General features: G+C 37.0%; 1 protein-coding gene across 1 annotated transcript; it reads right to left on the reverse strand.

The window, feature by feature from the left end:
• Positions 1-18,605: 18,605 nt before the first annotated feature.
• On the reverse strand, positions 18,606-19,088 carry LOC125583291. The gene has a single exon (XM_048749932.1). The coding sequence runs from the start codon at positions 19,086-19,088 to the stop codon at positions 18,606-18,608; it is 483 nt and encodes a 160-aa protein (XP_048605889.1).
• Between the last annotated feature and the right edge of the window lie 3,149 nt (positions 19,089-22,237).

Below are 22,237 nucleotides of genomic sequence, written 5' to 3' on the forward strand. Positions count from 1 at the left end.
CACCAAGGAGAGTTTGCTCAGTACCTTCTACAGAGGTGCTCTTCCAGAGTTCAGGTGCAGATTAGACACAGCCAGCAATGGTTTTTTCTTGGGTAGAACTGAAGAGGATGCAGAAGAGCTGGTGGAGAACATGGCTAAGAGTGACTCAGTCTACAGTGAGGAGTATGATAGAAGCAACAGAGGTGATAATCAGCAAACCAGGAAAGAGCTGAAGTCTCTCCAAGCCAAGTTGGATCTACTTCTTACAGAAAAGGCTAAGCAGGAGAAGATGAACTTTGTTGGTGACCAGAAACAAGAGGCACCTCCAGTGATCAATGAGGTTGATGGTTTAGAAGGCCAAAAGGAGTTGTGCTTCATCAATGCTAATGGCACATGGTACAAGAAAGAACCCAACTTTCAGTACCAAAACAACTACCAGCAAAGGCCACTCTACAACAACCAACAAGGAGGTTACCAAGCCAAACAGAATTATCCTCAAGGTTTCACCAACCAAGGCAACCAGTCTCCTCAGACTCAAGGAAGCTCTTCCCAAGCTCAAGCTCCAGATTAGTGTGGACTCCATGTTCAAGAAACTCTTGGAATTTTAGGCCAGAAATGATGAGACAATGGTTTTTGAGTTCAAGAACATCCACACAAAGATTGATGAGAACTACTCTGACCTTAACAACAAGTTCTGACAACTTCCCTCTCACTTCAAGGCTTTGGAGAGTTAAGTTACTTCTATGCCTTCATCCTCCAAGCAGCCAATGGGATCTCTACCAGAAAAACCAGAAAAGAACCCCATGGAGTCTTGCAATGTTGTCTTCTCCACTACTTCTTCAGAGATTGAGCTGAGTGATCATGAGAAATAGGAAGATGAGATTGAAAGACTGGTATTTGGAACTAAGTTTGTGGAAGTTGAGAGACTTGTTGTGGCCACAGCTGAAGCACAGATTGTGAAGGACGCTGCCAAGAAGGTTGAAGCAACGAATCTGCAAAGAGCTGAGCACAAGGCTGAGAAACAAGTTGAGAAGAGAGCTGACAACAAGCTGAAAGAGGTTAAGCTAGAGGAAGCCAATAAGGTTGAGCTATCACCCTATGATAAGCTCCCTTTCCCCCAAAGAGTTCTCACCAAAGCTCAGAAGAAGGTGCTCTCCAAGTTCAAGAAAGATCTTAGTGATGTTGGGGTCAGACTTCCAGAAATCTCGGGTATGCGTGAAGCTCATGTCCAGATGATGCTCATCAACGACATTCTAGACCACCAAGCTGAAGTGACTGAGCTTTTGGACATCTCCATTCTGAAGATTGATCCACCAATCCCTCCAAAATCCCTCCCTAATCTTGAGTCTCAAGGGATGTTCACCTTGCCTTGCTATCTTGGTAAGCTCACTTTTGATGATGCTCTTGTTGATTTTGGTGCAAGTGTGAATGTGATCTCAATGGAGATGATGAAGAGCCTAGGAATTGAGAGCATGGAGCCAAACACATCTTCCCTACAGTTTGGAGATTCCTCTTCTACAACTCCTATTGGTCTCATCAAATACTTCCCTTTGAAAATTGGAGCATGCACCATTCCTATAGACCTCACTGTTCTGAAGATGGCAACTGAGAAGAGAGTCCCATTGATCCTTGGCACTTCATTCCTCACAACAGTGGGAGCTTGCATAGACTTTGCCAACAAGAAGGAAACACTCCTAAATGTGAACAAAGCTGTCTCCTATCCACTACAATCCCCAAAAATGAATGCTGAGTATTGTGGAACAATCACTTGTGGAGCATCCTCCATTAAGAAGACCAAGGCTGAAGGGGTTGGTATTGAGAAAGAAGTTCTTGCTGGAGAGTCCTCTAAAGAGCTGTGTGATGAGCACTTGGAAAGTGCTAAAAAGGAGGAGGTGAGTAGAGCCACAAAGGCTGCTCATGACGAGAAGAAGATTGTGAAAGAACCTCATCCTCCACCTCTTGATAAGACTCCTCACACTCTCAGTCTCCACCCAATGAAGCTTAAGGATAGGGCCATTGAATACAAAATCAAGTGCAAGGGAAGGTCTAAGCCATTCTCAAGTGCAAAGGCCATCATCACTCCTCAGCTCCAAAATGATCCAATCAAGCTTCAAGAGCTTCTCTCCCACGTCCTCACCATCACTCTTGAAGGTGGGAAGGACCCTCCTTCTCACTAGCCAAAGGAAGAAAAGTCAAGCTAGAAACTTAAAACAAGCTCACTTGGGAGGAAGTCTCATGGCTATCCCTGTACATATCAGTAGGATCTTCGTTTTTAAGACCCTTGGGCTGAGGAGGAAAACGGCCAGACATTGCTCCCTAGACACCACTGCCTTTTCCAACACTCCATCAGAGGTACTCCTTCACCTTAATCTTGTACATACCAGTTTATCTTTGCATATTGCTTTCCTTTGGGTATCTCTCCCTTACTCACACAGAAACTGTGTGATTTAAGTGTGGGAGGAGGTACCAAGTGTTTGATCATGTTTTCTTTGATGATTTTGAGTCTCATGCATTGCATTGTACATACATATATGCATAGAAAAAACAAAAAAAAAATTTGAAATTTTTGAATCATGTAGTTGCATCACTTGCATTCTTAAGATTGAGTCTAGAGCATATAGGATGTATTCACTTGCATATGGAGCAGCTGATTGATATTGCCTTGTATAGAACACTTGTTTGCACTGAATTTGACTCCCTAGTTAAACATATCAAGTAGCTTAAGCATCTTTTGAAAGGCTTGCATGCTTTGAGCCTTGAAAACTCTTCTTGAAACTTGTTTGCTTACTTGATATTGGCATTGTTCTTGAAACCAGCTCCAACCTGGACTTAGACTTGACTGAACTTAATCTCTCTTGCATATGGGCATTTGCGTACTTGATCATGGGTCTCATACACATTTGGGTTATCTTTCCCCATTGTACCACTCTTTGTTAACCCAAATGACACTTCCTTACCCTTGAACCCTAGCCATTCTTTGAAGCCTACATTGATTTGCATGAGTGAGGCTTCTTTTGATAGTTTGTCATGTGCAAAATCTTGAGAGTATTGGGAGCGACATGGATTTGTTCTCATCTCTTGCTAGCAGGGTCATCATTTGAGCTAGCTTCTAGGATGGTGAGTGGGGTCTTTGTTCCTTAAAGGTTTATATCTTGGGGTTTGGGAAGTGATAAAGTTGAGATTAATGAACAAAAGATTGTCATGAGAAAGAAAAGCCCTAGGGACCTAGAATAGAAAGATAAGAAAGCTCTTGATTGTATTGTTTGACACATTCCCCCTCTATAAAAAAAAAAGAAAAAAAAAAGATTCAATAAGATAGTGGAGAATGGATAATAAAAAGTTTTAGAGCTTAGAAATGTGAAAAGTGAATAAGTGGTCCTTAGTGGTTGAGGCTTAAGAAAAGAATGTTGTTCGTTGGGTGAGTGATGTGAGTGTTTTTCATTTTGAGTTATGGGATGAATGAAAAGGGTGTAAAATTTGTAATCACTTAGGAATGGGGTAGAATGATGAGAATGGATCAATGTATGCATGAATTGCTTCTAATCCTAGATAAATTTTGCATAATGATCAAACTCCTTGTTCTTGAGTGATAACCACCTTGAAATGATGCATTTGAACCCTCCTCTTCATTCACATTAGACCATTTACTTACTTAGCCAAATGATTGAGATCATGTGCCCATTTGTGAGAATTCACTTTGTGTGTGTGTGTGTGAATCAATGTGAGGGCTGGTAAAAAAGGACTAGTTGGTTGATAAGCATTGCATCTTGTGTAGAGGCATAAGAGTATTGATAGGCCTTGAGAAGCTAGAGTATAATAAGAGAGTGTGCTCATGCTATTTGCTATGTTTCCTTAGGATGTCAAGTTGAGTGCTGTAAGTGTCTCTTTTGGTTATAAGCTCCCATCTTTATATCTCTCCTTCTTGAGTTTTTGAAAAGTTTACTTGAGGACAAGTAAATGACTAATGTGGGGGAGTTGATATCTTGCATATTTACATGGTTTTAACCATCATTTCTTGTACATAATGATCATGTAGATTATGAATTAGGCATCTTTAGGGTCCATTTTGCATGCATGGGTCTTTATTAGGGGCTGGAGTGTGCTATGGATTTCTTGGAGGTGTTTAGAGACATTTGTGGTGCAAAAGGGTGAAGATGAACATGAATAGAGACCTTTAAGATATCTTTTGAAGCTCATGTTTTGGGGTAACGTGTGAAATTGAGTTATCTTTCTAATGGAAGTGGTTTCAAGTCATTTGGAGCTGTATTGGAGGAGTTATGATCGATTTCCTAGAGGCATATCAACCATGACGCGAGTTAGATCAACTTGGGTTCCCCTACCCGGACGCGAGAAGAGGAAGCTGGACGAGAGGGCCGACGCGGGTAGATGGACGCGGGTTAGCTTACCCGGGCGGCCTCCCAGAAGCTAGACGAGGAGCTGACGCGGGTTGGCCGACGCGGGTTGCGACCATGGCATCTACCCGGATCGCGTCTTTACCTTGGCCGAAAATCAACATTTTTAAAGGCAATTTTAGACTTTTCTATGGAAACCATTAGGTTTTCCAAATACCATATAAATACTCTTGTAATCTCCAAGTTGGGACTTATCTTCTTTTCTCTCCAAGAACACATAAACCTCTTTAAAGAAAATTTGGATCTTGAATCATTATCCATCTATATTCTTTGTGTTTGTGTGATTATCTTACTCTCTAATCATGTTTAACCTTGAATCATCCTTGGTTTTGGGGTTATTCATGTCTATTAGTGTGTAGACTAATCTTGGATTCATTGGCTAGGGTGATTAAGGGTGATTAGAGAAGATCTAGGGTGTTTAGTGTTAGATTTACTTGTTTTCATGCTTGTTGAGGGTTCTCAATGCTATTTTAGTCTTGATCATACTAAAATAGATCTCTAGGCATTTCTTTCCCACAAGGTGTATGATGAAATGCCTGAACCAACTCTTCAATGCTTTTAGCTTGCTTTACCTAAAAGATTAGTTGCTAAAGGAATTAAGATTGCTATTAGACTTGTTCTCCATGTTTGCTTTAGTAACATTCAACCTAAGAGATTAGATGCTTGAGTTTCTTTACCAAAAGAACATTCATCTAAAGATAGAGCTTGTTTAGCTTAGTGTCTAGACATAAGGAAAGTGTTTGATTGATAGCTTGCCACCCTTAGATTGGATCTACATCACCCAAGATCAAATGCCTAGCCCCATGAGTCCTCTTGCTTCATATTGAGAAAAAAAGTTCATTATTTTATTGCATTAGCTTATTAGTTCTTAGTTCATACAATTTTTAAAACCGGATTAAACTTAGCTTAAACATGAACTTGCATTCCCTTTGCTTTAGAATCACCTATGCTTGGTTCGACAATCTTTTATACTACAACATTTGATTATGAACCTTGAAAACTCCTAACATCAAAAAGTAAAAAAAAAATAATAGTAACAGAAAAAGATTTTAAAATATATATATTTTTAACGTTGTCAGCAAAACACTAAACCCTAAATCCTAATCCCTAAACCCTAAACCCTTGGATAAACCGTAAACACTTGGATAAACCCTAAACTCTAAGTAAAAAAAACACTAAAACCTTAAACCCTAAACCCTAAATCCTAAACCCCAAACCCTTGAGTGTTTTTAGTGTTTAGTGATTTTGATTTAGAGTTTAGGATTTATCCTAGAGCTTAGGGTTTACCCAAGGGTTTAGGATTTAGGATTAAGGGTTTAGGGATTAGGGATTAGGATTTAGGGTTTAATGTTATGCTGACGCCGTTAAAAATATTTTTTTTTTGTAATTACTACTATTTTTTATTTTTTTTATTTTTACTTTTTAATTTTAAATACATAATATAATTTGACATATTTTGTTCATTTTTTAAAAGATATCGAATATGAAATAAAACAATCTTAGTGGTTGGTGAACCTAGTGGTTGGTGAACCTAGTGGTTCACCCTAGGAGGTGAACCCAAGAATAAGTCGTTTTTGTCTATGACTTATTCTTGGATTCATTCCCTATGGTGAATTTCTAGGTTCACCAACCAATATGATTTTGTTATTTCATATTCAATATCTTTTAAAAAAAAAACAAAATATTGTCAAGTTATATTATTTTTAAAATAAAAAGATAAAAAAATAAATAAAAATAGTAATAGTTATAAAAAGAAGAATTAAAAAAAATATTTTTAACGTCGTCAACAAAACACTAAACCCTAAATCTTAATCATCTGGGTAAACCCTAAATCCTTGGGTAAATCCTAAACCCTTGGATAAATCCTAAATTCTAAATCAAAAACACTTAACACTAAAACACTCAAGGATTTAGGGTTTACGATTTAAGGTTTGAGGTTTAGTGTTTTTTATTTATAGTTTAGGATTTATCCAAGAGTTTAGAGTTTACGCAAGGATTTAGGGTTTATGTTTTAGGTTTTAGGGTTTTAGGGTTTAGTGTTTTGTTGACAACGTTAAAAATATATATTGTTAAAAAAAAATTTTTTTAACTACTATTATTTTTTAATTTATTTTTTGATTTTTTTATGTTAAAAATATAATATAATTTGACAATATTTTATTTTTTTTTCTAAAAAATATCGAATATGAAATAACGAAATCATATTGGTTAGTACCGGAGGAAACCCAAAAACAACTCTTGTTAATACTATTAAGAAAAATCGAGATCAAGTTTAATGGATCAATATTATAGTAATCCTCTCGTAGAACTAATTATCAGGTTTTTTTTTTTTTTGAAAAAACTAATTATCAAGTTAAATCCTTCAAACAAAATAATATTCGTATGCGTAATGCGTACATTGTTTTATCATAACTCCGGGTCTTTGAATTCATGTTCTTTAATAAGACTCAATATTCCCATATCATAGGACTATGTATTTCTGGAGGTTATAAATATTAGCTAATAAACAGTTCACAGTAAAATAATTAAATTACTTAGTGCTTTGATGAATAATCACGCAACATCCAGCTGATTCCCCAAGATATGCTTGTCTACTGAAAGCACAATATTGTTATAAAATTAAAGAAAAAGTATATCTTTACTCGTAAAATTGAGGTTCATTATATAGGAGATTACACCGTCATAGATAAATGGAAATATTGCAAATCATAATCTCTTGGTTATGAGCCATCCACAATCTGGTTCATAACACTCCCCATTGGATGCCATAACCATTTAGAACTTGTAATGTGCTTTAATGTTGTCTCATTAAAACCTTAACAGGAAAACCCAATTGGGACAAAACCATGGTAAAGGAAAAAGAGTACAACATACATCACTCACCCTGATTTGGACATTACTGAAGGTCTCTTGGACCTCTCCAATTTTCTGCAATCCGTGGGTGATGAAGATCTTGGGCAGAATATGCTTCGTCCCCTAACATGATAGTTGGTTCTTCTTTACCATCGGCCATGCCACAATCTGATCGAACATATTGAGTCATCGACCTCAAATACACACACACGAAATCTTAGATGATGTTATTGTGATATGCGTGTACCAGCATGTGTAAAACATAACCTATCTGAAAACAAATCAACAAAACCAAATAACCCCTCTTTGGGGTGGTTAGTATAAAATAAACCAAAATCAAAGGCTTCTTCATCGTCCTTCTTATGGACCAATCAGATCAGTGTCTAAAACAAGACTTCTGCATCGTCCATCTTATGACTAAATGGACTTCTTTATCGTTCACCTTTGGACTGAATGGATTAGTATCCAAAACAAGTGATCTCACGCCCATGTACTAGATAATGGGTGAAACTGATCCATATTAAATCTCTTGAGTACCTTTTTCTGTATATACTATTTGATGCACAAGGATTTCATTGTTAATGTACTCAAGTTGTAATCCCAAACAAAACTTTGTTTTCCAAGATCTTTCATCTCAAACTCTTTCTTGAGATATTCAACTGTTTGGGAAATTGTATCCTGAGGTTCCTAGGATATTCAGATCATATACTTTGATGATTATCAATATTGTTCTCGAGAACTTATTGTACTTTCAGCTCAATACCCTCTAGTACTTTCATTATCCAGTGGACCATATAAATATGCAGTCACTACATCAACTTGCTGCAAGTCTAATTTTCTCTCTTATATATCCAGACTTATGAGAAATCTAAAAGTAGTTGCATCCACCACATGAGGGTATGTCTCCTCATAATCTATTACTGGTCTTTGTGAGAATCCTTGTGCAACATCATCTTTATATCTCACGATTTCTATTCCTCACAAGATCCATTTATATCCACTAGTTTTAACATCATATGGCATCTTAATCATATGGTCAAATACGCCTTTCTTCCTTAACCTATTTAACCCCACGTTTTCATTCAATCCAATCTGTTCTACGAGTGCGCGCTCTTATATTGATGTGGGTTCATGATCCTCGCTTATATTCATAAATTCAAGTGCTACCTTGTATGCAAATAAATTATCTTATGTCGACATTTCTTATTGGTTCCATTATGTTCCAGACATGATATAATCGATTGAGATTCATTATTATCAGGACCTTTAATACTTTGCAGCTTGGCGTCCCAAGCTACATGTCTGGGATGGTTTCCTTAGTAACCTCGGATTTGGATTTTGATTATCATTCTCTGCAGCTTTCTTTTGTTTCCGAGGATTCTTATCTTTTGGAACCTATTTGGTCTACCACGTTTCATACGTTGTCTAGACTCTGTAGCAACTTGACTGTGTCTCTTCTTGGACATCAAATTCGTTGGTGCTTTACAAGCTGGTTTATATATGACTTAGTCATTCTTTTTCGGGTCAACAAATGTGTCTGGCATTTGATTAGTTAACTTTGTAAATGTATAATCTTTGGACGTCTATTTCACATTCTTTAGTCCGAGGATCTTGCCAAGACAATGATGGTTGATTCCATTCTATTTCCTTTACCATTTTTTTACCAGCTTTATTATTTTTTTTCTCCTCCTGGTCTTAAAATAATCTGTGTACCTGGCCTCAAATATAATCACCCATAGTTGGCTCAAAGTACTTTATTATTGTGGGAGAATCATATACAACATATATCCCCATCCTCCTTTTGAGGTCCCATCTTAGTTCTCTGTGGTGGAACAATTAGTACATAGACAACACATCCAAATGTCTTATGATGGGGTATGTCTGGCTCTTGACCCGTTAATAATTGTGATAGGGGATATCTATGCTCACTAAATGGCCTGATGCGTATTAACTTAGGTGCATGTAAATTTCGTGTGGCCCAAGCTGTGAATGAGAGCTTTGACCTCATAAGTTATGGTCTATCAATCAGTTATTTGCGTTTTAAAAAATTTCGGCCAAGCCGCTCTTGGTATGGACATGTATCACAGAATTGTCCACACTTACCCCCATAGACATACCATAATCATTTAAACGCTTGGGACATGTATTCACCAGTATTATCTAGACATATAGTTTTTATTTATGAAAAAGGGGCTCGTAGCCGTTTTACTGGTGATGGCCTAATGAGTTTCCCTTGTGTACATGCTACACACGTGAGATTCTTTGGGATAACTCTTCTTATCTTTTAATGTGTGCCTTTTGAATATCAATTTTTGCATCATGTTTGGACCAGGATGGCCAATCCGGTCCTGCCATAAAGTGTATATTTTTGCAGGCTTTTAGCATATATCATACTGATCTATGCATAGTCTAAGTCAGTAGAGAATGCAGGTATAGTCTTTAAGACTTATTATGGCCTTGGGCGATTTTATACATATATCTGAAGAAACTCTTTGTTTCCTTCGCCCATTGTTTCAATATGGAAATCATTCATTCTTATATCTTTAAAACTCAATAGGCTGCTTTTGCTCTTAGAGTTGGGTGAATATAAGGCATCACTGATTTCTAGATGCATACCCTCAGGCAATAATATATTAGCCTAGCCATAGTCTTTTTTCAGACTGACGATACCTGCTTTAGTACTTATATTGGCATTTTTCAGTGTACTCATATTGAAAAATTATTCATTCATTTAATCTAAGCAGACCATGTAATAGAAATAAATTCAAGGAGATAAAAATCAGAGAAAGCATACAAGCAAAGCAATCACACAAGTTTGATGTCGAAATCAGATTATCAACTTGATTCTTTTAGGCAATCATAAGTCTCATATTCCATAAGATCATCTTGATCATGTTCGAAATTATTTTCACCATCTTTATAGACCAAGTGGGTTTCAGGATTCTTCTCTTTCAGACTCTCTTTGATAAAGGTCACAAAAATATTTGGGAGTCCTTCATATCTTAGCCCAATGGTTCCCCATTCCACATCTATGGCACACTGATTTGGTCGAGCTTTGTGGTTTAACGGATATACCACGGCCACTGCCTTGACCATGGCTCAAATTGGGTTGATACCCATGGCCTCTGCCATAGTGATTCCCACGGCCAAATGTGTTATAGTGGCCATGGCCACGTCCTTTCCACCACGTCCTTTCCACCCTCCACGGCCATGACCGTGTGATCTATCATCCTGGACGTGGTTACCTTTTTTTTTCTTCTGCAGCCTTATTGGTAACAGGTAATGGGGTTAATCCAGGAGGTCTCAATTCACTGTTTCTCATCAGTAATCCATTATTTTTCCCAGCTAGCAATAGACTCATCCATGGACTTATAGTCCTGGATTCTGGGATTCCTCCAATCAAATAGGGCTTTTGGTAATAACACTGTTCTTTGGTGATCATATCTCGATTTTTAACTCTGTCCAAAGGTCTAGAGGATTCTCTATAGTCAGATACAAATATTTGAGACTCTTAATAAGATGATGGCTAATAATTAATATTGCCATGTATCAATCTTTCTCATTGGCATTATTGCCTTTTATGATACATTCACCAAGTTTTTTTGACTTTATGATAATCTTTGTATCCAATGCCCACTGTAAATAATTATCTCCAGAGAGATTTAGGGCAGCAAAATCCAGGTTGATTTTCGACATCTCAAATCATATATCACTCAATATTTAGGTATAATTTTCATGCGGTCTTACTCTTAAAAACAATCAATTCGGATTTCAATCTTGTGAGGACAATGAGACTATCAATCTTAAAGGCATTTAATCAATCAGTCAATTTCTAGCAAGTCTCAGCAATACTATTTCTATGTGCTCATAATATTATGGTTTATCAAGACTAGCAAAAACGGATTCAATTAATCATGCAATTGGGGTTTAACAGTCAATAGATTTTAGCAAGACTAGTAAAAAGATTTATTAATCACTCAATCAGTTTCAAGGCTGATTTTAGCAATACTAGAATATATATTTCAAGCATGAATTTAATGAATCAGTTTCAAGGTTGATTTTAGCAATACTAGAATATAGATTTCAAGCATGAATTTCAATGAATCAGTTTCAAGGCTGATTGGTATTTAGCATAAACCATGTGTAAATAATTTATCTAGTATCTGAATTTATCAAACCTCAAAAACATATAATCAGATCAATCAATTTAATCGAACTTAGCATACAATCTTAAACCTCAAGACATTAGGTTTTATCATGAATCTATCAACCTAACATACGGATTCTCAATTCTCAAAGACATCCAAATCAGATCAATATAACCTATCATACGGATTATTTAGGGTTTCTATTTAAAACAGATCAGATTACAAAACTATCAATCCTAGCAGATGATATTAAACCTCAAGAATCATGCAATCAGATCATTCGGATTTTAAACAAGTAAACCTCAATCAATCTATCAACCTATCGGATTATATAAGCAAAGCAAGCTAGCAACCTATCGGATTCAATCAATGTTTTAACAGACTGGTCGGTTTACACAATTTTAAATCAGATGAACAATTAAACAAGCAGGATGAGAAAATAAATCTATCAATTTAACGGTCAAACAATTCTAGCAACATAGCATCAGATTCAATCAGATTTAAAACCTCAATGATCAAAACCGAAAAACAGTTTTGATTTCAAAATATTCGATTAGGGTTTTAATATCTGATTTGATAATTATAGTATAATTAATTCTGATACTTATATTATTTAGGGTTTATAGATATAGGGTTAGGGTTTATCGGATTTTAACTTGTAAAAACCGATTTGGGATTTTAATCGTGTAGGAACATGATTTTGGGTTTGGGGTATCAAACTTTTAGAGCTTCGATTTACTCAGTTAGGATTTTTGATCTATTACCCTATGGTTTTGATTCATAAAGATTAGGGTTTTAGGGTTTCATTCTTTATCAATCAATCAATGTTCGATTATGGGTTCTTAGGTTTTGAATTACCTTTTAACCTTAGATGATTGTTGAATCGGACCACCAAAGGAGTTGAGCCGCGAGCTGGACACGAACTGGACGCGGGCTGGAATGGATCGAGTCGCTTCTATCGGGTCGCAGACGTCCTTTGTTGCTTGATCGGGAACGCCTTGATCGTCGGACGCGAGCTGTCTGATGATGTCGCGAACGAGGAAGAGGTCGCGTGCTGGAGCTGCTTTTGGGTCGCGAACGTCTGAGCTAGGATCAGGAACGCCTTGGGCTGAAGCTGATCGGGGACGCGAGCTGGAACAGATGCGGGAACAAGAGACGCGATCGTGGTTTAGGGTTCGTCGGATCGCCGGCTAGGGTTAGGGTTTTAGGGTTTTAGGGTTTTAGGGTTTTTCGATTTGGGTATTTGCTTAGGAATTTAGAGTTTCATGCTGATAACGTGTTATAAAAGTAATGGAAAAATCTATCTTTATTCATAACATAGAGGTTCCTTATATAGGAGATTACACCGTCATAGATAAATAGAAAGATTACAAATCATAATCTCTTGGTTATGAGCCGTACACAATCTGGTTTTTTAATTTATTTTTTTGATTTTTTTTATGTTAAAAACATAATATAATTTGACAATATTTTGTTTTCTTTTCTAAAAAATATCGAATATGAAATAACGAAATCATATTGGTTAGTACAGGAGGTGAACCCAAAACAACTCTTGTTAATACTATTAAGAAAAATCGAGATCAAGTTTAATGGATCAATATTATAGTAATCCTCTCGTAGAACTAATTATCAAGTTTTTTTTTTTTTTTGAAAAAACTAATTATCAAGTTAAATCCTTCAAACAAAATAATATTCGTATGCGTAATACGTACATTGTTTTATCATAACTCCGGGTCTTTGAATTCATGTTCTTTAATAAGACTCAATATTCCCATATCATTGGACTTTGTATTTTTGGAGGTTATAAATATTAGCTAATAAACAGTTCACAGTAAAATAATTAAATTACTTAGTGCTTTGATGAATAATCACGCAACATCCAGCTGATTCCCCAAGATATGCTTGTCTACTAAAAGAACAATATCAATTTGTCAACGTTTTCTTTATTTTATACTCGTGTTGGTTCATTTTTACTACTAGTCGACGACCTGAATTTCCTTAATTAAAAGATAAGCGTTTATGTACCATTTATTAAAATTAAGCACTTTTATAAAATTTGTCTACTTAAACAGTAGTAATTTCTATAATGAATATCAAAATGGTAATTCCGAATTGTAATGGTATTTTACAAATTAGGTTCTGTTGTAATTTGTATAAAAAGAGGCTAACAATCGTCCCAATATGTTTTTATCGAGAAACAAATATTCTATATGCTATACCCCGTATATTAAAAGTGAAACATTACAACATTTTAGATACGACACGTGTCATCACTAGAATGCTTCTTAAAGTCTCTAGAAAAATATATCGGTCCACTAAACATATATTATATACTTCTCATTAAACTAATCATAAAATTAATTAACAATATACAATTATTATTTTTTCTTCTTTCCTTAAATAAAAGTTACAAAATTACCAAAAGTGAATAAAATATATATTTGACAATTAATGATTTTAAATATAAATATTTGATAACAATTTACATATCTTTCATTATTTTAATGTTATATTATTAAAATAAATTTAACAATCATATTAATCATATAATAAAAATTTATATTTTTTCGTATATGTTATATTTTGAATTTTAAAAATGACTATAAATTACAAAAAAACTATTAAAAGTCTCACACTAAAAAATTTATGTGCTATAGTTTAAAATTTTTGTTATAATAAAATACAAATGATCAAAAAAATACATGAGTAAAAATTACATATAATGTATATTCATATTAAAATATATATATATCAAGCTTATGACATGATATAATTATGGTTGAATGGACAAAATTACTATTCAAGAATTATTATATTAAACATTTCATTTCGCGCATGTGCGCGGATAATTACCTAGTTTAACTAATAAAAAGAAGTATACTTTTCTAACAACTGAAATGTATACTCATTTATATGTTTGTAAACATTTCATAATTAAGATAAATATGAGTTAATTCAAATTTTCAGTGATGAATGTTTTTAATTATAATGAACATAATACATAAAGTTTTTAACCAATTAAAGAAAATATCATCCACACCAAACAGCTTCAGAATTATTATTATTATTATTATTATTATTATTATTAATATTTCAGTAAAAATCCGTAATCTGAATATACAATTGAAAATAGATAGAAAAATAAGGATCTTTTACCAGATCCAAAATATCTAAATTTAAAACAAACTTGTTGTAATCAAAAGGGGAAACTGTGTGTATTATTAATAATAGAGGTTTCTTTTATAAAGATTACAAAGTATAAGTAAAAAGGAAATTATCCAAAACCTAATCCAAGAGGAAATAGGAAAACAACTAAAACATAGAAAAGGAAACTTGCAGTCTGGGCCGACTAGGATCTTGGCCGCCGACTCTCTCTCCTCCATTGGTCACGGCTGGACCTTGTCTTGGTCTTGGTTATGGGCCATCCACTAAATGATTTATAACACTCCCCCTTGGATGCCATAACCATATGGGTTTGTATCATGCACGATGTTGCCTCATTAAAACCTCTCTAGGAAAACCAAAAACCTAAAGTGGGAAAAAATGGAAACCGTAGACAGGAAAAAGAGTACAACACATGACACTCCCCCTGATGAAGGCATCATTGAAGATCCTTCAACTGGCGCATCCCTATCTGATGAACCAGCTTCCTGAACGTTGAGGTTGGCAGAGACTTGGTGAAAAGATCGGCTGAATTGTCACTGGACCGAACTTGAACCACTTGAACTTCATTAGCCTTCTGCAGGTCGTGGGTGAAGAAGAATTTGGGAAAGATATGTTTTGTTCTATCTCCCTTAATGTATCCATCTTTGAGCTGAGCTATGCAAGCTGCATTATCCTCATAGATGATCGTTGGCTCTTCTTTTTCCTTTCCCACGGCCAAGCCACTCTCTTTAAGAATATGGCCGGTCATGTTCCTCAACCACACAAGCTCTCGGCTTGCTTCAAACATGGCTATGATCTCGGCATGATTAGAGGATGATGCCACTAAGGTTTGTTTTGTGGACCGCCAACATACTGCAGCCCCACTGTGTATAAATACATAACCTGTCCGAGATCTAGCACTGTGTGGGTCAGATAAGTACCCAACATCTGCATATCCGGCCAAGTTCTTTCCTGGTCGGTCAGTATAGAACAATCCGAGGTCTGTTGTTCCTTGCAGATATCTGAACAGATGTTTTATTCCGTTCCAGTGCCTAAGTGTCGGACATGAACTAAATCTAGACAGTAAACTCACGGCAAAACTAATGTCCGGTCTTGTATGGCTAGCCAAATACATTAAGGCTCCAATGGCACTTAGGTAAGGCACTTCCGGTCGGAGCATCTCCTCGTCCGGCTTCTCTGGTCCGAATGGGTCCTTTTCCAGGTCTAAGGACCTCACGACCATAGGACTTGACAAGGAATGAGCCTTGTCCATATTAAACTGCTTGAGTATCTTTTATGTATATGTCTTTTGATGCACAAGGATTCCATTTTCTACATATTCAAATTGCAGTCCCAAACAGAACTTAGTTTTTCCTAAGTCTTTCATTTCGAATTCTTTCTTTAGTCATTCGACTGTTCGGGAAATCTCTCCAGAGGTTCCAATTACGTTCAGGTCGTCCACATAGACAGACATAATCACGAAGCCCTTGCTGTCGAATCTCTTTATAAAAATACATGGACTTATTGGATTGTTCTTATAACCCTCTTTCATTAGGTACTCTGATAATCTGTTGTACCACATTCGACCTGATTGTTTTAAACCATATAAGGCTTTATTCAGCTTAATACAATGCTGTTCTCGAGAACCTTTCTTATCTTTGAGCTCAATCTCTCATATGAATTTCATTATCCAATGGGCCATACAGGTACGCTGTTACTACATCCATTAGGCGCAGATCAAGTTTCTCTTTCACGGCCAGACTGATCAAATATCGTAATGTAGTTGCGTCCACCACAGGGGAATAAGTTTCCTCATAATCTATTTCTGGTCTTTGTGAGAATTCTTGTGCTACAAGCCGTGCTTTGTATCTCACTACTTCTCCTTCCTCGTTTCTCTTTCTCACAAAGACCCATTTGTATCCCACTGGTTTGACATCTCTTGGTGTCACGGTTATAGGGCCAAAAATGCCTCTTTTCTTTAATGATTCTAACTCAACGTTTATAGTTTCTTTCCATTTGATCCAATCTGATCTTTACATGCATTCATATATGGACGTGGGTTCTAGATTCTCATCTTTTTCCATGATCTCAAGTGCTACTTTATAAGCAAAAATATCATCGACGTCGATATCATTTCTGTTCCATTTCGTTCCAGACATTATATAGTTTATAGAGATCTCTTGATTGTTCGGCCCTTGTGTCCCATGAAGTTCGGCGTCCCGAACCCCACCATTTGGAACGGTCGGATCATTTGGCATGGCCGGCTCACTTGGCTCGACCGTCCGGGTCGGCTCGGCCGGTCCATTAATGTTCTGGACGGTTTCCTTGATGCTCTCGGATCCAACACCTCTCTTGGATTTCCGAGGCTGTTTATCTTTGGAACCAATAGGTCTACCACGTTTGAGACGTTGTTTAGACTCTGTAGCCACTTGACCTTGTCCCTTCTGGACGTCTATTCTTATTGGTGCATTACAAGCCGGTATGTATGACTTTGTCACTCTATTTGGGTCAGCAAATGAATCTGGCAGTTGATTAGCTAGCTTTTGAAGATGTATAATCTTTTGGACTTCCATATCACATTCTTTAGTCCGAGGATCTTGCCAAGATATTGATGGTTGAGACCATTCGATTTCATTGCTCAATCGGCCGTTATCTCCGCCTAAGGTCGGATATGTGGACTCATCAAACTGTGAGTCTGCGTATCTGGCCTTAAACAAATCACCGGTTGTTGGCTCAAGATACTTTATAATGGTTGGAGAGTCATATCCAACGTATATTCCCATCCTCCTTTGTGGTCCCATTTTAGTTCTCTGTGGTGGAGCAATTGGAACGTAAACGGCACATCCAAATGTTTTGATATGTGACACGTCTGGCTCATGACCCGTGAGTAACTGGGATGGCGAATATCTATGCTCACTAGATGTCCTGATGGGAATCAGTTCTACTGCATGTAATACGACATGTCCCCACGCTGATACCGGTAGTTTAGACCTCATGAGTAATGGTCTTGCTATCAGCTGGATACGTTTAATGAAGGATTCGGCCAAGCCGTTCTGTGTATGTACATGTGCCACGGAGTGTTCTACACTTACCCCCATGGACATACAATATTCATTAAACGCCTGAGACGTAAACTCACCAGCATTGTCTAGACGTATAGTCTTTAAGGGGAAATCTGGAAAATGTGCTCTAAGTCTTATTATCTGAGCAAGTAGGCGTGCAAATGCCAAGTTCCGTGTGGAAAGTAGGCAAACATGCGACCATCTGGTCAATGCATCAATCAGGACCATGAAATACCGAAACGTCCCACTAGGTGGGTGTATTGGTCCACATATGTCTCCCTGGATCCTTTCCAGAAAATTTAGGATCTCTTTATCCACTTTGGCTGGTGATGGCCTAGTTATGAGTTTCCCTTGTGCACATGCTGCACATGTGAGATTGTTTGGGACAACTCCTTTGAACGTGTGCCCTTGTGAATTCATTATTAGTTTTCGCATCATATTAGTACCGGGATGGCCAAGCCGGTTATGCCATAGAGTGAAATTGTCGCAGGCATTAGCCTCGATCATACTGATCTTTGCATAGTATAGACCAGTAGCTACTGCGGGTACGGTCTCAAGGACCGTCCTATTGCCTTGGGTGATCGAAAATATGTTAAGGAATTCTTTATTTCCTTCTTCCCATGTTTCAAGATGGAAACCGTTCAATCTTATATCCTTGAAACTCAATAAGCTCCTTTTAGAGCTAGGGGAATACAATACATTTTTAATCTCTAGACGAGTGACTTTAGGCATTAATATATAAGCTTGGCCGTGACCCTCAATCAGGCCGGCCACACCCGCAATAGTGTGTATGTTTGCACTTTGCATTATGAGATTGACGAAGTATCTTTTGTCTCTAGGAATTGTGTGACTTGAGCCACTATCCACCACGAGTATACTCATCTCATTCATTTTATATAAGAAGATTTCTAATCTCAGAGACTTTATAAAACTTTTAAAGCTTTCATATTATAAATTCAAACAATAAAAACACCAAAGCAATCATAGAACAAAAATAAAAGTCGAATTTAGTCTTTAAGACAATCTGATGTCTCGTGATCCATTGGATCATCCTTTTCATGGTCGAAATTATCATCAGCATCATACCCATTGTCGTGAACCATATGAGCTTCTGGGTTCTTGTTCTTAAGACTCTCTTGATAGAGTTCACATAGATGTTTAGGGGTTCTACAATTTTTGGCCCAATGGTTACTCATCCCACACCTGTGACAAACAGATTTGGTCGAGTAAGACGGCTTAGATATACCGCGGCCAAAATTGGCTCTTCCACGGCCATAGTTGGAACCACGACCACAGTTATTGTGGTTTCCATATCCACGGCCATAAGCATAATTGTCACAGCCACCACGTCTTTTGTACCCACCACGGCCTCTGCCGTGTGTTCTTCTCTCATTATAGACGTAGTTGCTTTCTTTGGGATCTTTCTTTTCAGCTTTGTGAGCTTCTGGTAATGGTGCTGATCCTGGAGGTCTCATCTCACTGTTCTTCATCAGGAGTTCATTATTAGCCTCGGCCAGAAGTAGGCACGAGATCAGATCAGTATATAAGTGGCGAATCCTCTCTCTCTATACTGCTGCTGCAGCAACACATTCGTTGAATGGAATGTGGAGAAGGTCTTATCAAGTAACTCCTTTTCGGTTACATCTTCACCACACAGTCTCATCATTGAAACTATTTTGAACAATACAGAATTGTATTCATCCACAGACTTATAGTCCATGAATCTGAGATTCTTCCATTCGTATCTAGCCTTTGGAAGTAGCACCGTTTTCTGGTGATCATATCTACGCTGTAAAGCGGTCCAAAGGTCTAGTGGATTTTCCATTGTCAGGTACTGATCCTTTAAACCTTCAATGAGGTGATGGCGTATAATACTAATCGCCCAATATCTATTTTTATCATTCTCATTGTTTCCCTCGATGATAGTATCACCGAGTCCCTTTGACCTCAGGTTGATCTTTGTATCTAGCGCCCACTGTAGATAGTTATCTCCAGAGAGATTAAGAGCTGCGTAGTCTAGATTTGAGATTTTCGACATCTGGATCACATTGTCATTTAAAATTCAGATTCACAATGTGATCATTCGACCTTTAGACATTCAAAACAAATCGGCTACATGCATGCCTTATTCGGCCATGTTATTAAACAATAGGATCGGCTATGTAAATCTATTTGACCATGGTGCGAACAATCCTAATTATGATTCTATATGTGACAGAGAGATTTAAAGCCACACGGCCATATGCTTTATAAATGTAATCAGATTCGAATTCGTATGTTCTATATGCTGGTCGGTTTTTTAAACAATACGAATGCAATTCGATTTCAGATTTAGATGTAATGTAAGCAACCTAAGCAATTTGATTTCTATTGGATTCAATTTATGAATTTAGGGTTTCAATTTAAACAATATAGGCTGCTGGTTTAATCAATATGATTTCAAGGTTTCAAGGCCTGTAGAGTTTAAAATTGATTTAGATTTATTCAAGCAATCTATTAATCCTAAAACCTCAGATCATTAAACACTCAATCAAGAACAATTAAAATCGGATTATTCTTTTAGGTTTAGGGTTTTGATTCCAGAATTAGGGTTTCTTAAATTCTGATCAGGAACAATCAATAACATCAATCAATATGTTCTAAGGAATCGATTTCTATTACTAGTTATGAGATTGTCGATTTTAGGTTATAGATTTTTAGGCTTTGATCAAGAACAAAGTTTCCATAATAATGGATTAGGGTTTTGATCCTTCTATGTTCTCAAATCACGGTATACCTTTGTTTCGTAGAGGTTTAGAACCGGACCACCTTTAGAGAGGGAGAGAGAACGATCGGACACTTGCAGGTCGCGGAACCGGGACGATCGCGAGCTGTCGACTTGTCTCGGATGCGAGGTCTCTCGGACGCGGGTCGTGCCGGATGCGAGGCATCTCGGGTGTGATCGCGAGCTGGACGAGTTTCGTCTGAGCTGGGACGTGAGCTGAGGACGTCAAGGATTCAAGATGGAGTTTTCTGGGTTCAAGGATGAACGAAGAACGTGTCTAGGGTTTAAGTGTGGTCGTCGGTTTAAGCTTTTAGGTTTCGATTTTGTCTCAGGGTTCTGGAGGCTATCGTGCTGATAACGTGTTGTAAAAGAATGGGGAAACTGTGTGTATTATTAATGAACAATAGAGGTTCCTTTTATAAGGATTACAAAGTATAAATAAAAAGAAAATTATCCAAAACCTAATCCAACAGGAAATAGGAAAACAACTAAAACATAGAAAAGGAAACTTGAAGTCTTGGCCGACTAGGATCTTGGCCGCCGACTCTCTCTCCTCCATTGGTCACGGCTGGGCATTGTCTTGGTCTTGGTTATGGGCCATCCACTTAATGATTTATAACAAAAATGTCTTCAAATACTATTTCCTTCCCCGGGATGACATTTAGCAACAAACCCAAAAAAATTAAATCCTAATTGTCATGTCATCTACTTAATTAATTTCCCAGCCGAACATCATAAAATTAGCAAACAAAATCATATAAAAAACTTCACAAATCGGAACAAAAGAAAAACCAAATTTCTCTAATTAGAGATTGAAATAATTATCTCTAACCAAAGCTCGGCTTGCAAATTTCAGTGATTCCGGTCCAAATTAGCATACATATTTTTCAGCAATGGCAGAAAGCAACGGCTGAGATTGGCATATATATACACTTCATTTTCTCTGCCATCCATACGTGGATGCATCTTCGGATATACTCCAATGTTGCCATATTGTCTCGTCCACATGGCTTGGACCTAGTCAGGACTCCAATGATCTCCTCGAACAACGATTCATCGCAAGGGATCGCTAAAGGACTAATGTTGGAGAATCCATATTCCTCCTCAGCCTCCTTTAGGAGGAGTCGAAAGATCGAATGGTTCAGATGCTTCGCACGCACGACATACCTCCGCCTATTAACGCCGACAGAAACCGCGACGTGTCCAGGAGGTATATCGGCAACAAGATCGATTTTGTTGTGAGTTTTCTTCTGTCATTGTTTCGGCATCTGACGGATCCGTACAGCACTTCGGATCTTATTATTCTTACCCATTCTCTCTACAGACAATTGCTTCCTAAAAATGAAGGAAAAGTTGGGAGAGACTACAAAAAATGGAAAAAGGGTTAAAGAAAAAACATTTTAGACGTTACATTCTCTAGGTTTTGGGATAGTTTCGGCAAACAAGGGAGCACTAAGAGCAACATTATCTAGGGTTTTTAGGGCGGGGTTCTTAAGAAACAGTTTTTTAATTTTTTAGTTAAAAATTAAGAAACAGTTTCTTATATTTCCCTAAGAATTTCGTCTTAAGAAACCCTGGATAATGATGCTCTAAGGGGGAGCATGAGATATTTAAAAGACAGCTAGGGTTTTGTAAATGCCCCTTAACGTTTATTTAAATTACGAAATTGCTCTTTTCAAATTATGAAATTAATATGTGGCTTTTTATTATTTGTTGCTCGTTTCTTTTTTTTTTTTTTCTCTTAATTCTTACCCTTGTCCTCTAAAAGAAAATCTATAGCAATAAACTTATAAAATCTCAGACCAAAATAGGCATGTAGGAACGTAGGAATGTAGGAAAGTAGGAATTCATTAGACCCATATAATTCAAGAGTAT

Source organism: Brassica napus, chromosome C3 (assembly GCF_020379485.1).
Source record: "Brassica napus cultivar Da-Ae chromosome C3, Da-Ae, whole genome shotgun sequence".
Lineage (NCBI taxonomy): Eukaryota > Viridiplantae > Streptophyta > Magnoliopsida > Brassicales > Brassicaceae > Brassica > Brassica napus.

Excerpts from the sequence above, each read along its gene's own strand:
- LOC125583291 (XM_048749932.1), bottom strand. The coding sequence starts at position 19,088 with ATGAAGAACAGTGAGATGAGACCTCCAGGATCAGCACCATTACCAGAA.